Source organism: Desmodus rotundus, chromosome 12 (genome assembly GCF_022682495.2).
Source record: "Desmodus rotundus isolate HL8 chromosome 12, HLdesRot8A.1, whole genome shotgun sequence".
In the NCBI taxonomy this organism is placed as follows: domain Eukaryota; kingdom Metazoa; phylum Chordata; class Mammalia; order Chiroptera; family Phyllostomidae; genus Desmodus; species Desmodus rotundus.
In genome coordinates, this window is record NC_071398.1 from 76243008 (window position 1) to 76260029 (window position 17022).

Genomic DNA, 17022 nt, shown 5'->3' on the forward strand with positions numbered 1-17022 from the left:
GATCGTTTGTAACCAAGGGCTGTCCATCAAAGAGGCTACATAGATGTGGAACCAGAAAAGAGACAATGATCAGAAGAGGAAAAGAAAGAAGTGAGCTGCAAGACTGCTGAAGTAGGGGACTGAGATCTGCTTTTGCCTGCAAACATTTGCTGTGAGATCCTTTTCCTGGAACTCTTGGCATGATTCATGGGCCGGGGCAAGATGCTAGAGGGGCTCTGTCTTGAACAGCGCCACGAAAAGGTACACACGAGGAAAAGAAGGATGGAGGAGGATTCAGACGCTGGGTGTGAGTAAGGTAGTAGAGAAGAGGAATTTAAGACTAGTCGGAGCCGGCTACGAAGAATAAAGGAGTCTGTAGATGACGGGTTTTATACCTAGGGAAGCCTACGGTATGGGACGAAACGAAGGTCCTTGAAAGCGAGACACAAAGAGCGAGGTCTCACCCAAACAGAAATAACAAGAAAAAGCCACACCCACACAGCTGCCTCACACCCGATTCTCTTTTGCAGGCAACTTCTCGGCGACCTACGGGCCTCAAAACTTTGTCTTGAAAAAGTCTGGACTGCAACCTCCAAACTACAACAACCACAGTGCCCCACGCGCTGGCGGAGAGACCCAGCCTCTTCCGATCTCCACTAGCCAATGAGCTTCAATTTCCTCTACCCCTGAAAGGCCACGGAAGTGGTGGGGGCTTCTGGTCCCTAACTCGTTCAGTTTGATCCTGAGGACTCCAAAGGTGTGGTGCTCACAACCAGACGGTAAGGCATCAATCCTCGGCATGGGTTCCACTAAGGAAACGTGGATCGGTCAGGCGGATGTAGAGCCAACCCGCTCCTGTCAGGTCCTTCCCTTATTTTCCGTGGCCGGACTTGCGCATGCGCACTGCCTCTAGTATCCCGGTGGCCCTTGGACTTTCCCATTTCTTGGGGTACACCTCCCACCCTTGGCACACGAGCATTTTGCTACATTCTGTGAGTGAGCCTCTGCCGTGGAACACGTGCTCACCTTGAGAAAGGCCCAGACAGCTGGTCACTGCACTCTAGTTGTTTACATTACTATGTTCAAGGCAATGCATTTTGGGTAATGTCCTTTTAACAAACTAGCAATGGGGCATTGGGCAGATCACTTAAACATCAGGACTTGGGATGACACTGTGAAACTGGAATGACACTTGAGGTGCAGACTGCCTCCTCAAGCTGCTAGGAGGGTTGTGTGATAATGGTACTGCTGGTACCCACAGAGGGCAGCAGCCACCCTAAGCACAAAGCCCCAGAGAACCAAATGGCTCACCTGGGCATTGGTCCAGCAGCTAATGAACTGAGGGTCGGGAAATGGAAACAGGACAGCATTTCCGGGGTGGGCTGAAAAGAGAAACTTTGTTGGCCTTTTCCTCTATCAGCAATTCCTGATCGTTCTCTTCCTAAATACTTTTCAATCTGACCACTTTTCTCCATCCCTACTGCCATTCACAAATCATCTCTTGCTTAAATGGTTTCCCTGTCTTCACCCCACCCCCACACTGTTGGTTTATTCTAAAATGCAAATTTGATTATTGGTACATGGTTTTTCTTTGCCCCCAAAATAAAAGTACATCCTAACAAGGCTTCCATCTCCGCCCTTCTTCTCACTCCTGCAACCTTCCCTCTGTGTTCCAATCATCTGCAAATACTATCTGTTCCTTTACCACACCAGGTTGCCTCTTACTTCAAGGGCTTTTAACAAATAGAAACAACTTGATGAGAATTCTGTACTCTTCTTAACAAAATCTTGACATGGTTTTAACCAGTATCTTCCACAATACACTATCAGTGCTCCCTTTCCAGCTGACAGGTTCTGTAGCTTTCTGTTCTCTTAGTTATTAAAAGTCCAAACTAGTGTCAGCTGAAGGTCATTGGAGTCAGTTCAGTACCAACAGGAATCCCCAAGTTGGGGTGTGATGAAGAAGGAAACTTTATTAAGTGCAAACAGCTCAATTGTGATACAGCATGGCTGTGAAAATAGCTATTCCAATAGCTCGGTTGTGATACAGGACAGCTGTGAAAATAGCACTGTGTTAGGAGGCCCTGGGGCCTGGCCACTTCTCTGACTGGATAGCTCTGCTCTGCTCCTCACTGGTCTGCTCTGCTCTTCTTTGTGCCAGTCTAGCCTACTGTGCCTTGTGTCTGTCTGCTACATCTGCTTTAGCGAAATATCTTTGGTGTTTCAATTCTAGTCGGGGAAATGCAGTCTTCTGTATTCAGTGGAAAGGGAAAGTGCACTTTAGAGCCAGAACAGGGCTAACTTGTATAGACAGAGGTCCCTGACCAAATTGGTCCCTGATTGGTCCATCCTCATGCAAGTAAGGACTCCAAATCCTTGCAGTTTGATTGGTCCAAAAGGCACTGTTTTAATTTGTCAAATGGATCTGCTCTGATTGGGCGGCGAAGAAGCCGATGGGGATATAGCTGCCCAACTCCAGCTGAATGGGGAAATTATCAGTCCTATTGGTTAAAATAGGATTTCAGGAACTCCTTAATAAGGGTTAAGATGGCAGAAACATAGTGTAGGCAGGCAGTTCAGTGCAGAGGCAGGTAGTTTTGTGCAGGTGTTTCCTTGAAGTACATTTTTCATTAAAGGTCCCTGTATAGGAATGGCTGCTAGAGTCTGTTTTGTTTGAGCCAAGTTAAGCCACCAGGAGCCCATCTTGGTAACTATCTTCTTTCTCAGGATCCACACTAGTATAGTCCACTTTATTAGTGAAGTGGACTACACTAGTCCACTTCAGAAAGCTACTAGTGAAACTTCAGTCTCACATCAAGTTTTTTTTTAATTTTAATTTTTTATTGTTATTCAATTACAGTCGTGTGCCTTTCACATCTCTTCCCCTCTACACCAGCCAGGCTTCAACGGTAGAACTTTGTTTGGGGAACTGGTGCATTCTGTCTTTTCATAGTAACACTCTCTTTCCCTAATTTAAAATACTTCTTGTGTTGGGACGTAGAGGAACAATCGGCGTAGGTGGGGGAAGATGAGCAAAAACTCCTTTTACTAACTGGGCATATCATTACAGTCACCTGTTCATTTTCTGCACCTTAGATTAAGACTAACTGACCATGGATAACTTTTAGTTGGAAGGTGCCCAAGTGTTAGTTCTTGTGGGCACATGGGTTAGTGTCCTTGGAGCTCCCCATTGCACAATTCTCTGATGGGAAATCTGCTCCAGCTTACTTGCTTCCTCAAGCCCTCCTGTCTTTTTCTTGACAGTTTTACTAGGCTTCCCTGAGTGCCAGTTTGATTGGGAGGACAATTAGCAAAATGGCTCAAACACTGCTGATTTCCAGTTTATTTGACTCACAGGAAGTTCACATATCCTTACTAAATCAGGTGGTCAGAGTCACGTCCCTTTCCTCGTCAACCCTCTCTCCGTACTCCAATGATCAAATCATGGAAAACAGATCAGTAAGCTTATCAGCAGATAATCAAGCAAGAACTGAGATTTCAGTCTCTCCTTGCCAAACCACCAATTTTTATGAGTGATTCTCTTGGAGACCCCTCACTTGGAGATGAGGACAAAATGCACAGCACTTGATCCCTTGACTGGTGACAGGCACATCAATCTCCTTTCTGTTTTTACCTCCACACTATCTTCTATTTTTCATGGAGGCAGAAAATGGGGTATGGTTTCAGGTAGCAGAACTGACTTGCCACCTCTTGATGGTACCTCTCAGTTTGGCGTCCTAACTAACAATTCCAGGGTACCAAATGAGTCCCACCTAATATCCTGCAAAACAAATGTCGTCTGCTTTGCCTAGAACACTTTGTCATACACCTTGACACCTTTTTTTCTTTTTCTGTGTGTAGTTCTTCCTCATCTTTTAGGTATCAATGTAGACATCATTACTACTAGGAAGAAATCCTAACCCTACCAAGCCTAAGACAGGACACTGATCTATCACTTCTAAAGCTCCTGTTGCCTCCCTCATCATAGCACTTACCACATTATGTTCTAAATCAAGGGTCTCCAACCCCCAGGCCACAGACTGGTACCTGTCTGTGGCCTGTTAGGAACCAGGTCCCACAGCAGGAGGTGAGGTTGAATGTAATGCACTTGATTCATCCTGAAACCATCCCCTCCCCCCAACCCCCAACCCATGGAAAAATTGTCTTCCATGAAAATGGTCCCTGGTGCCAAAAAGGTTGGGAACTGCTGTTCTTAATGACTCTTGATAGTCTGTCTTTCCCTATGAGATGAAGCCCCACAAGGACTGAAATAGTGTCAAATTTGCTCATCTCTGTACAGGTAGTACCTCAAGCACAGAAAGCACTTAGTATTCATTGGCTAAATACATGAACAAATCATTCTATGCCTTTGGGGAGAAGTCTGTGTGATTTGAAAAAGCCTAGGGTCCTGCTGAAATTGCCACTGTTGCTGCTTCCTCCAATACCCTGAGAACTATTGAGCCTTACATATCAGATTGTGCCATTAGAACACCTTTGAAATGTCTAAAGTGCTGTATTAGAATCTGTAGTTTTATAAATTAGGTTTATTTGAACAACCTGCCCTGTAAGCATTTGCAAAGTGTGCAAAAGAGGAAATTGTGAGATAACCCAAGATGGGATATTACCATAAACTTGTTGCTCCAGTCCTCACAAGCCCAGATCCCTTTCCCTATTGATTAAGTTTGACTCTGTCCAGAAGGAGCTCCCTTTCCACTTTTAACTGCAATTTAAAGGAAATTATGACTTCCACTACTTCACTAGAACCTCTGCATGTGTTCAACACACTAACCTAGAAGGGCTTTGGGAGCTTTAATGTATGTCTGGCTAGGGCCCTTCAGGTTTGTGGAGACAGGATGGAAGATGAACAGTTTCCCCAATGTAAGCATAGGTAGATTTCCTAGGATCTAGAGCAATTCCTTCCTCCCTTTTCCCTCCTACTCTACACCCCACTATGAAGCAGAAAGGAAGAGTTGTACCATAGGCTTAAGGAAAAATCTACCTTGGGCTTCAGAGTCCTGAGATAAATGAGGACATTGTTTCCAGGAAGCAGTTCCAGAAAGAAGATTCTCCCATATCCCCTGCCCTAAATTGTCGTTTTTCTCCTTTAAAATGGAGTAGCATTTTTGTCTGAAGAACCAAGTTCCTATATTAATTAAAACATGAATTTATCCAGAATATCACATTCACCTGTTCATCCATCAGATACATATATTGGGCAATATTTATATGCAAGTTTCTACGCTGAAGACATAATTCCTTCTTTCAAGTTACAACCTAGAGAGGGGGAGGAAGCATTAAGTACTATGATAGAATTACCCAGTTATTGCCTGGAGATTGTGGAGGTCAGGGTCCTAAGGAGGATAAAACTGGCTTAGACTGAATGTAGAAGTTGACTGAGCAGAGAAGGGGGAGGGGAGAGAGAAAGGATTCAGGCATAGTGAGCACCAGGTATAGAGGCCAGGAGATAACAAAAGGAAACCCTTGCTGAGTTCTGAGTGTATGCCGGAAACCATTTTAAGAACTTGACAAGTACTACTGCACTTGCTTCTCACAACAACCCTTTGAAATATGTACTATGATAAACCCCATTTTATCTTTAGATGAAGAAACTGAGGAATGGAGAAATTAAGTAAATATATTGAACAAAATCACAGTTCACATACTAAATGATGAAGCCAAGACTCAAATTAGGAAGTTTGAGTCCAGAGCCTCTGCCCTGCACCACTTTGCTACCAATTACTTGAGGACAATGCAAGCTGTCTTTTGTAAAAGAGTATAAAATGCCTAAGAAAGCATCATAGGAAAAGAGAATAGGCAGGTAGTTGTGGAAGGACAACGTGAATGAAGAGTTTATACAATATAACGTCTGGTGGCATTTGGACTATATCATAAAGGTAACGGGGACCAAAATGATGGATTTTTTGAGTGAAGTGGTCTGATTTATTTATGTATATTACTCTGTAAATATTGAGTAGGACAAATTGTAATGAAATAAATGACTAGAGTTAAGAATACCAACTGATAAACTATTGCAGAGATCCAGACAAGAACTGCTAAGGACCAAGAAATTAAAGTTTGAAGTAAGGTAGATGCTATGGGGATAAGGAGGAGGGGATGGCTGTGAGGGTTATTTCAGAAGTGGAATTGACTGTATATTGAAACTGAGTTAAGTACAGGGAGCCAGAAATAAAGAGCAATCTAGCATAACACCTAGGCTTCTTATTTGGGAGATAGGGAATAGAGAAGAACTTAACTTGAATGGGAAGATAATTGGGATGAGTATGAATGTGAGGGAGCATAAAGGAAACTGTTCAGTCCAGAGCTCTACCAGAGACTCCTCAGTACCCTAACATGAGAGGAGGAATCAATGAACCCCAGCCCCAAGGGAAGATCAGAATAGGGAATGAGAGAAGAGTACAAAACATAAGGGATTGAGAAGTCCAGTCTGGTTGGGGAGATGAGATCAATATGCCTGAAATAAGGAGTCATAAAACAGACAAGAATGCTAATTGGTATGAAGTTTCTTTTGAGGGGAAATGAAAATATTCTCAAATTAGGTTGTGATGATTTGAACAACCCTGTGAATATACAAAAAAATATGGAACTAGAACTGTACACATTATTTTTTTATTTTTATTTTCTGGGTTTTATTTATTTATTTTTGGAGAGAGAGGAAAGGAGGGAGAAAGAGAGGGAAAGAAACATCAGTGTGTGGTTGCCTCTCATGTGCCCCCCACTGGGGATCTGGCCAGCAACCCAGGCATGTGCCCTGACTGGGAATCACACCAGCAACCCTTTTCTTCGCAATCTGGTGCTCAATCCACTGAGCCACACTAGCCTGGGCTAGAATTGTACACTTTAAATGTGTGAATTATATGGTATGCAAATTATATCAATAAAAATATTTTTAAAAAATACATATCACATGTTTTAGTGAAATAGGAGAGAAGAGACCAGAATTCTAGTATTTTACTTCTCATGCCAATAACTGTGACCTTGGCCATTTTCCTTTTTTATGCCTTGATTTCCTCATCTGTTAGATAAAGGAGCTAGACTGGTTGCTCCGTAAGGTCCCTATATTAGTTTTCTGGGGCTGCTGTAACAAATTATCACAAACTTGTAGTTTTAAAGCAGAAATTTATTCTTTCACAGTTTTGGAGGCCAGAATCCAAAATCAGGCTGTTGTCAACGCCATGCTCCCTCCAGAGACTCTAGAGGAGAATTCATTCCTTGTCTTTTCCAGCTTTTTGTGGCTATGTTTGTTACTTGACTTGTGGCCACATCTTTCTCTGCTCTGTCTTCACATCTTTTACTTGTCTGTGTGTCCCTTTTCTTCTCACTTATAAGGATACAAGTGATTATATTTAACACCCACTCACATAATCTAGGATAAGCTCCTCCTGTTCAGACCCTTAACTTAATTACATCTTTTGCTGAATAAGGTAACATTCCCATGTTACCTTGATATCAATATCTTGGGCAGGATGGGAATGGGGTGGGGTAATTTATTTACAAATCTTTGCAAGTTTATAGGTGACTTGGAAGAAAAAATGAACTGCTTTATATTCTCCAGACACTCCCTCTTAACTTTCCTTCCCTTTCAACCTAGTTCTTATTCAAAATAACAACATTTGTATGTTTATCAGCTAATTTAGTCCCATAAAAAACTGTAAATTTTGTATTATCACTGTAATTCAAATTTTTGATGAGTAAATGGAAGCTCAGAGAGATTAAGTGACCTAACCAATCATGAGTGCTGCAAAGTTTGAGTGCTATACTCCAACCTAAGTCCTTGCACTCCAAATCTTGTGGTTTCCATTCTACTATCACCTGCCTGAATCTTGGTATAGCACATAGAAATTCCAGACAAGAATGAACTAGACACATTTGGAATAAATTCAGTTCTCATTCTTCCTGCTAAGCACAAATAAGAATCCTGGTCATTTTATATAAAACCAACATAAGAAAACTCTGGAAGGTGGGAAGAAGAAGACAGACTAGGGACCTTGAAACCCAAGGATTGACATGACAGTGAATTCCCTGGGTATTTTTTTTGCCTCATATAACTATGACTGGGTGCTAGAGAAACAATCCAGAAATGCCAATGGGCATAGACAAAATGAAGTCCCAAGAAAAGCCTGCTCACTTTCTCTATTCCAAGGACAAGGAAAAAGTCAATTCAGCAAGACAGAAAATTTTTGGACAACAACTGACCTACTCTAGCTAAATACCATGGAAAAATCATGGCCCCACTCCTACCCCTATACGTAAAGATCAGTGGAGACTCTAGGGTTCCACCCTTCTCCAGCTGAGGTAACAAGGTGCACCTCACCTTGTAGTATTAGAGAAGACAGAGGGAAATTAGGACCTTCATCTCTTCCTAGAAGTAATGAGCTCCCCATCAAGAGGTAAAAAGGCACCCCTCCCCTTCCCTGCCAGAATGTCAGAGGAGGCTATGTGGGGAGTCTGAAATCCCCATCATGGGTTGACAAAGGAGGCTGAGTGGAGAACTTGGACCCTCACCTCTGCCTGGTATTTGTGAGATAACCCCCATCCGCTCCCCCCCCACACTGCTACAACTGGCATGATGTCAGAGGAATCCTACTAAAACAGAAGATTTAAATAAGATCTAGAGTCTCATAAAACCCAAATTGTTCAGCACTCAATCAAAATCACACATCATACCAAGAACCAGGAAAATCTCAAATAAAAAAAAAAAAAACAATTAGCAGATTCCAACACAAAGATGATGAAGATATTTGGATTATTTTACAATTATTTTAAAGGATCATTAAAACATTTCCATTAGCAATTATGAATATACTTGAAACAAGTAAATAAGTAGAAAATGTTAGTGAAAAAATTGAAGATATAAAGAACCAAATGGACATTTTAGAACTGAAAAATATAATTACCAAAATTTTTTAAAAACTCAATAAATGGGCTCAGTAGCAGGGTGGAAGTGACAAGAAAAAATTCAGTGAACTTGAAGACAGAACAATATAAATGACCCAAGCTGAACAACAGTTAACTGGGTAAATAAAATAGTCTTTCCTTTTCCTTTTGTGTTTTCTAAGTTGATAGTTGGAAAAAAAAATTAACATTGTCTGAATGTAAATTTTAATGTATATAGAGGAAATATTTAATAAAATTATGTTATAAATGGAGAGTAATGGGACTTCAAGGGAGATGAGTTTTCTACACTTGTCCCACCCACCTGGTACAATGTGGACACTAGTTGATTATGTTGATGGAATCATTGTGTATCTTGAATTCAGAGGTGGTTATAAGAGCCTACATGTACAGTGAAATACCATAGAACAATGTGCATACATATATTCCAGTGTTTGTCTACTGAGTGAAAGGTACATGGGACCTCTGTATTATCTTTGCAACTTCCTATATATCTAAAAGTATTTGAATTTTGGAATACAAGCTGAATTTCCTTGTGTACGTACAAGCTAGCATAGTGGACTGAGAAAAAAAAAATTTGGCCCTGCCAAAATAAAAAAGATTCAAATTATTTCAAAATGAAAAGTAAAAAACAAAGTATTGAAGGGGCATCTTCACAGGATATAGTTTCTGGACTGGAACCTTTAGTGCAGACCCTAGTCTCAGCCTCAAGTTACATCACAAAACCTCAGAAGCCCCACCCACCTCCCAGCAGTTTTTCCAATTGAACTATATTATCTCAGGACTGTGTTTGCATTGGAAGCAGTTCATCCTTGCTGAGAAAACTTCTTTGGCCTGCTCACTTACATCCAAAGGAAAGTGGCCCCATGTAAGCAACAGGTGTGTGGCCACATCTCCATACCCATTCCTGGGATATGACAAACAGCAAATCCAATTCTCTTGGTGTTTTCTTGCTTATGTGAGCATTCTGCTTAAACCACATAATCTCAACTCTTTTTGAGAAAGCTATGTCTTCCCCACAAGTTCCAGCTTTTGGGAGGTTGTCCACAACAGCCATAGCTGATTCTGCTTACCTAGTAAAAGGTCTCTTTTTCTTTGCACTCCTGATGACTCTGGTCACTCTACTCATCCTAGTTTGTAAAGTAACCATAGACAAAGGTAACAAGAACAGAGAGCCAGACCCAGAAAAGAGCCAGCACTGATGGCATGAAGGTGTACAGTACTTGGTGGAGACAATGTTGAGGTGAAGATCTGGAGACCCAAGAGGCAGGACCTTCTTGGCACCATCTCAGAGCCTAGAGCCCAGGAAGGAAGAGCTGCCTTAGTTATCCAATTCCCCCAATGCCAGATGCTTCCCCCAGGCCTCATTTTCCCTCTCAACCACTTCCTCCATTAAAATTCACACTCATCCTGCTGTTCTTTGGCTTGTCCAGGATCCTTGAGTTTGAATGTCTTTTCTCTGTGCATCTTCTAGAATAAAGTTAGAAATGACTCTTGATTTCTGAATTAACAGATGAAAGGAACAAACACATGGAGAATTAAAAATTGATTACAATGCTCAAATTTTTCTTTTTAAATTGGACATATGTTGACTCTGGGATATTGAAATTATTGGGAGCTCATGACACCTCAAACTATTAAAAACCTATACTAAAATCTCAGTTCCAGAAGGCTCTGGAAATGGAACAGTTCATGTACCCTGAATTCTAGTTTAAAAAAAAAATCGCTTCTGTTCACCTAATTCTGGAAATAAAGAGTATTACTTCTCCAAAAAATGGTTTAAAGCACCAACTTTGTGGGTTGGTAAATTTAAAAATATTTTCTAAAATGATTATCTTTTATCTTTACTGAGTTTGTAACAAGCTAACTCCCTTTTTGAATGAAATTCAAATTAAAGAGACAATGGTTTAAAAATCCATACTCTATCCAACTAGGCTTGCTATACCCTAAGGAGCATTTGACCATTTGTCTGTAAGGAGTTAGTATTTTTCCAGGAGAAAAATGTCTTTGTTCAACCCTATTATTAACTTTTCCTCCTAGAAGCATCCTATCAGGTGTTTCTTTGTCTCCCTCTCACGTGCACTTGACTCTGGAGTCTCAAGCCAAGAGCCCCTCTCTAAGAATAAACTCCTTCCCCAACCCCAGTATCTGAGCTGTGTACTTTACATTTCAACCCATGGGTCTTTTATTCACTTCCACTTTGACCCAGAGAAATTTCCACCTTGGTTACTTGGTGCTGAGGAGAGGATAGTGTTGCTACCAAACTCAAAGGGAGCTCATCTTCCCCTCACTCACGCTTGCCTCAAGTACCTGGTTGTGATGGTGTTAGTGTTTATGGTTGATCAACTTCCACAGAAACAGATCACAGGTAGCTGGCAATGGGACTGAAAGCCTCATGGCCAAGGACAATGTATCCCGCTCCTCTGGCAGTGTGCACCTCTTAATCTAAGGCTGGCCAGCTAGCATTTCCCTTGAGCTGGCCATCACACCCCTTCTCAGTCCAGTATGCCTGCTTGAAAAGTAGGGAATGGGGTGGGTGATGTGGGGAACAGTGGTGTATTGGCACGAGTGAGTATGGTTTCAAAGCATCTTCGTTGAGTTCCACAAAAGACCTGTGCATGCCTCAGAGTTGGCTGAAAGATCCTCAGAACTTCTAACACATTCCAGATCTTTCTCTCCTATCTTGCAAATGTCTCAATTTATCCAACATGTTTACTCTGCTCTTGCTATATAATAGGCTCTGTCCTGGGTGCTGGAAATGCAACAGAAAGGGGCACATATCCTCTCTTAGAGCCTATAATACAGCACAGTGAGAGGCAGATGTCAATTGAACATCACATAGATGAATACAGAAAAGTGCTCTGAAAAAAATTTGGCTGTATGATGGTGTATATCAAATGAACCTGAAAAGGGCTTGCCTAAGGAAGTCATGCTTGGGCTTGGAGTTGAGGAACTAGTGGAAGTCAAACAGGTGAAGAGTGGTGACAGAAGGGCAGGCATTCTAGATAGAGATTAGTAATGTGCAAAGGCTTGTGATGGAAGGAGTTTGTAGTATGAATGGGATAGAAAGACAGTGGCTCTGGAACACAGATCATGAACATGAGAATGGAGCAACATGAAGCTGGAGACATGGGTGGGACTGGATCTCACAAGACCTTGGTGGATACAACTAATTGGAGATGGTGATGTAGATGTGGTGGAGGCAGTCTCCAAGGTGCCTCCTGGATAAGACATCCCTTTATTTAATAACTAAGACTTCCAGGCCTGGTGATTCCATGTTTCCCAGGGACTCTTGGTCACTCTCCACCTATTTTCTTCAACCCTCCAGGATCTCCCCACTTCCCAGGCTCTTCACATACCCCAAATCTATGTTTTATCCTTATTTGCAACTAACAGAAACAAGACAAACCAACCAGACTGCATTGTAAGCTTATGGCCACCTGATGGTAGCAAAGGGTCAGAAAACCTAGTCTTTATAGTGACTATAGGCAAAAGGAATCCTCCCTTGCTCCTTTACCCTCTTAAGAGCTAGATTGTTCATCCATAAAGGGTTATAATCATGTCATTTTGTATAATGAGAATCTCTTATCCAGATCTCCTGGGCTTGATATTTTATGTTTAAAGCATGGACTATATATTGAGCATCAATTATATACTGGCTCTTAACATACAGTATCGCTCTTCTGCCTAAGTACCATATGAAAAGGACATTATTCCTCCCACATATGGGAAGTTGAGGCTCAAAGACTCAAATGGAGAGGCTGATTATCTGCCCAAATTCTCATAGGAGAGCCAGCTTATCTCCCCTCTTCCACGCTACCTCCAGCATTTGTTGTGGAATGACATTCCCTGCTTAGAGGCAGTTCTTCTTTCCCTAACAGAAGTCTCTTTGCTCTAAATGTCACTAGTATGAGTTTGTATTCTCCCATGACTGCGGTGCCCTGAGTCTTCCTCTGTTGCCTCCTCCTCTAGCTTCTCCTGGCACCTTCAGAGAGATCTGTCTGCAGCTCCAAGTCCTGCATCTGGAGGAATCAAGCCAACAAGTACCAACCACCATAACCCATCCAGTGGGTAACAGTGACCAGAGGAAGAAGGCAATGAAAAAGAATAAGATACTGCTCCCTCCTTCAGGGAGCCTCTGGTCCAGATGTGGCTGAGAGGCCAATAACAATGCCAGGTGATTTCTGAAAAAAGCCAAGAATGAAGTACATTTTGAAGTCTGAGGGGCCCCTCTGGGTTACATTAATCAGGGATGGCTTTCTGAAGCAGGTGAAATGTTAGAAACAGACAGCCTAGCCCTGGCCTGTGTGGCTCAGTTGGTTTGGGATGTCCTACAAATCAAAAGGTTGTGAGTTTGATTCTTGGTCAGAGCATATGGCTGGGTTGGGTTTGATCCCCGCTTCGGGTGCATGCAAGAGGCAACCGATTGATATTCCTGTATCTCATCTATGATTCTCTTCCTCTCTCCCTCCCTTCTCCTCTCTCTAGAATCAATTTTTAAAGAAAAGAAACAGCCTAGGTTTAGGACAGGGATGGAGCACATGTCAGACATGACAAGGGACATCCACTCAAAGGAGTGAAGGAACTTGCTCAAGGTCTCAGAGTGAGTCTGTACAGCCAGATCCTGAGCCTCAGACTTGCATTATTTCAACTATGTGACTCCAGAAGACTAGAGCAGTGAAGGAGTTCCCTTCCCCTCAACTCCCAGGGACATTATGTGGGCAGTTCTACTGCCAAAGGCTTTGTATGGCCCAGTTTACCTAGCATGCTAAAGGAAAGCCAAGAGGGCTTCTGGATCTCACTGCCTCATACACAATAAATGCCAGCTTTTTCTGGTCCCAGCTGAGTGGTGAACCAGCCTTCCTCTTCAGCCTAAAGGAGCTGCCACCATTTCTCTGAGCCTGATTCCCTCCTACCACCCAGACAAACCCTCCCAAGCAAAGTTTGTTTCCTCACAGCTATGTGCATCAGTGAGTCACACAGCCACCATGGTGGCTAGGAGCACAGTCACAGCACAGCTGGGATTGGAGGAGCAGAGCTCAACAAGGGGATGCTGTGTTCACCTCAACAGCCAAAGGGAAATGAAAAAAGTGACCACAGTGAGGTGGAAACCACCTAGGATCAGAATCAAGGGCCCTGAGAGTTTCAATTTACTTCTGCTTATTCCTTAGGGCTCTTAGAGGTCACTCAACTGCTGTGTTTTGGTTGCCTCATTTGTAAAAAAATCCCTTGAAATGTATTCCGGAAACTCCTCCTTCGCAAACCCAAGCATAAGGAAGATCCATGTACTGTCAAACCTACGCTAAAAGAAGGCTTTATTCCATTGCACCAAATGTCTACCTCTAAATTGCACTTTTTAATTCACACTCATATATTTTATCCAACTGCTTCTACTCTAAGCCTGGGATCCATGGATAGATTTGGGGAGTTCTGAGAACTTGTATGGGAAAGAGAGGATACATTTTCACTAAACTCTTAAGTGAATTGGTATTTCTCTACTGCAAGCTCCAGTAGCAATACCTGAGCTTCTGTCACTAATAGAAATCAAGATTGTTTCATAACCTATCAGTTGCTATAGGTTTATGGAAATATTTACACTCAGCTTAGAAATTATGGTAGTTATTGCATCTGCTGCTAGATCTGGTTATTGAATGCATTGTTAAAGAAGGTGATAGATTACTATGTCACATATTTGTGTTTTCTAATTATTTCAAAAACTATTTCAGTAAAACTGGCTTCCTTTGTAATACTATATATTTCAATTTATGCATTTGGGAACATTGTGAGAAGGATTCCCACAGGCTTCACCAGACTGTCAAAGAGGTCCTGGACACAGAAAGAATGGGGATCCCTAACTGAAAATGCTCCTGTGAGTTCTCTAACCTGCTCCCAGCACTAAGCCCCCTATGTACAGAAGACACTGAAGAGAGGGCTGAAGGATGGAGCACCTCATTTCTTGACCCCCTACCAGTACCAAGACCTGCAGTACTAATCTCCTTCAGTTCTCACAGACATTTAGAGATGACCACATTAGGCATATTTTAAAGAGGAAAAAACAAAAGCTCACACAATGAGTGAGCAAAACCACCCCCATCCCATGGTCAAGGGCTGGACCTCACATTTACTCCCTGGAACCCCACACTGAAATGGTGAATAGCTAGGGCTTAACCAGCTGTGTGAGAGGGGGCGAGTCAGCTTCTGTCTTTGAATCCTTATCTCTACAGTGAGAATAAAAAACACCAATTTCCCAGGGTTTTGTTGTGGAGATCAATGAAAAAAAGTGTTTGTGCTCTGACCAGTGTGGTTTAGTTGGTTGAGTGTTGTCTCTCAAAGTGAATGGTCACCAGTTTGATTCCCAGTCTGGGCCAGGAAAAGAAGAGTGTGTGTAGCTGACAGTGCAGGTATCAGCAGTCCTGGTCTCACCTGAGCAACCTCCATATTCTATGTAGGGAGAAGAGTGGAGGGCGGGAAGTCTGGAAGGCTGTGGGGTGCAGAACATCGGGAGGGGGAGGTAGTGGGCCAAGCTGACCCATTATTCATCTCCAAGCTGGGATAGACAATGAAGCCAGGAAGAACTGGGGCATGCTCTGGCTGAAGGGTGCTTTTGGGGGCTGGTCAATGGCTCTCTTAAAAGATGACAGATGTAGAGAGAGTCAGTGCCTTCCCTGTGCCTGGTCCAAACCCAGTTGCTCTGTGGGAGTCCAGAAGCCAGACCTCTGGGAACATCTTTGAGCAGACACAGAGTTCTCTGCTGCACCCTCTGAAGTAGAAGTTCCCTAGAGACCCCAGAGGCCCCAGCTGTTGCCCCTGGTTCTGACTTGGAAGCTAATGGGAATTCCCATTTCTCAAGGGGATTCTACCTCATCTCCTGGATTCCTGACCCCAATCTCTCCACTCCCACTATCTTCTAATTTTTTCCTCCTCTTTTGATCAAAAGTTGTTCTATTGCATAACAGGATATTTTTAACGTTTTCAGGAGAAAATGTGGAAGACATATAGCCTATGAACCACCTACACATTATTTTTAGAATTTTTATTTATTTATGTATTTACTTATTTATTTATTTTAATTTATTTACTTCTTAGTGAGCAGGGAATGGAGGAAGAAAGAGAGGCAGAGAACATCAATGTGTGAGAGATACATCATTTGGCTGCCTTTCGCATACCCTCTATTGGGGAACCTGGCCCACAACCCAGGCTTGTGACCTGACAGGTAATCAAACTGATGCCCTTTTGGTTCACAAGCCAGTGCTCAATTCACTGAGCCACACTAGCCAGGGCAGAACCTCCTACAAATTTTTTAAAATTACAATGATAGTGATTTTCACTGTAAGCTTGAATTTATAATTATTTTATGTTGACCAGCATGGATGCTAATACAAATATATAAAATCTATAGACATATTAAGCTTTTTTTTTTCCAAACAGAGACACAGACTGCTTAAGCCCAGGGATGCTAAGACTTCAGAATTAAATCCCAAAGCTGAAGAAGAGCCTCCACTTCTTCATCAATAAAATGGAAAAAATATTATCTTCCACAGAGGGTTATTGCTTGGTGCAAGGCACACTGCTTCATTCAGTTATTCATTTCTGGAGCATTTATTGAGAATCAATGGGTTTTCTGGCACTGGGTGTAACATAGTTTGGACTGTATCATCAAAGGAAAGATCAGAGTATGTAAGAGGCAGTCCACCAAGGTAGGAGTGATGAATGTCCTCCACTGAGGGGTCTGGAAGAACTTCAATGAGGAAGCTCAGTGGTTTTTTCTTGGGCCGTGTTCTTTAGCACAGAGCTTGACTCTTAGTCCCTCAAAACAGATTGCTACCTGCCACCTTCTCTGTCACTATATCTATATTGTGTACCTCAGTCTCTTGCTCATTCTTCCCTCAGAACTTCTCTGAACACCCAGGTGAGATCAGCCACTCCCCACTTCACCTCAGTTCCCAGAGCCCTAGAGTCCCATATGCTGGCTGTTATCTCCTAGGGAAATTACCTGTAATTGTATCTGCTTCCCCACCCCAAGGGTCAGCACCACCACCTCCTTCCCCAGCCACAGGTCCCACAGTGGCACAGAGCATGTATACACCATTACTGAGATGAACAGAACTCTCCTTCCTGGATCAGTCTTCA

The 17022-nt window shown here is 42.5% G+C and overlaps 1 protein-coding gene and 1 long non-coding RNA gene across 2 annotated transcripts; both read left to right on the forward strand.

Annotated features, from left to right (window-relative positions):
- Nucleotides 1–225: 225 nt before the first annotated feature.
- Nucleotides 226–16420, forward strand: LOC112317632 (uncharacterized). The gene is made up of 4 exons (XR_002976130.3): nucleotides 226–240; nucleotides 510–758; nucleotides 12865–13069; nucleotides 16321–16420. It is a non-coding gene; the product is annotated as an uncharacterized lncRNA (long non-coding RNA).
- Nucleotides 9431–10243, forward strand: SMIM42 (small integral membrane protein 42). Its single transcript, XM_045181871.2, has one exon. The coding sequence runs from the start codon at nucleotides 9900–9902 to the stop codon at nucleotides 10092–10094; it is 195 nt and encodes a 64-aa protein (XP_045037806.1). The 5' UTR covers nucleotides 9431–9899; the 3' UTR covers nucleotides 10095–10243.
- Nucleotides 16421–17022: the final 602 nt, after the last annotated feature.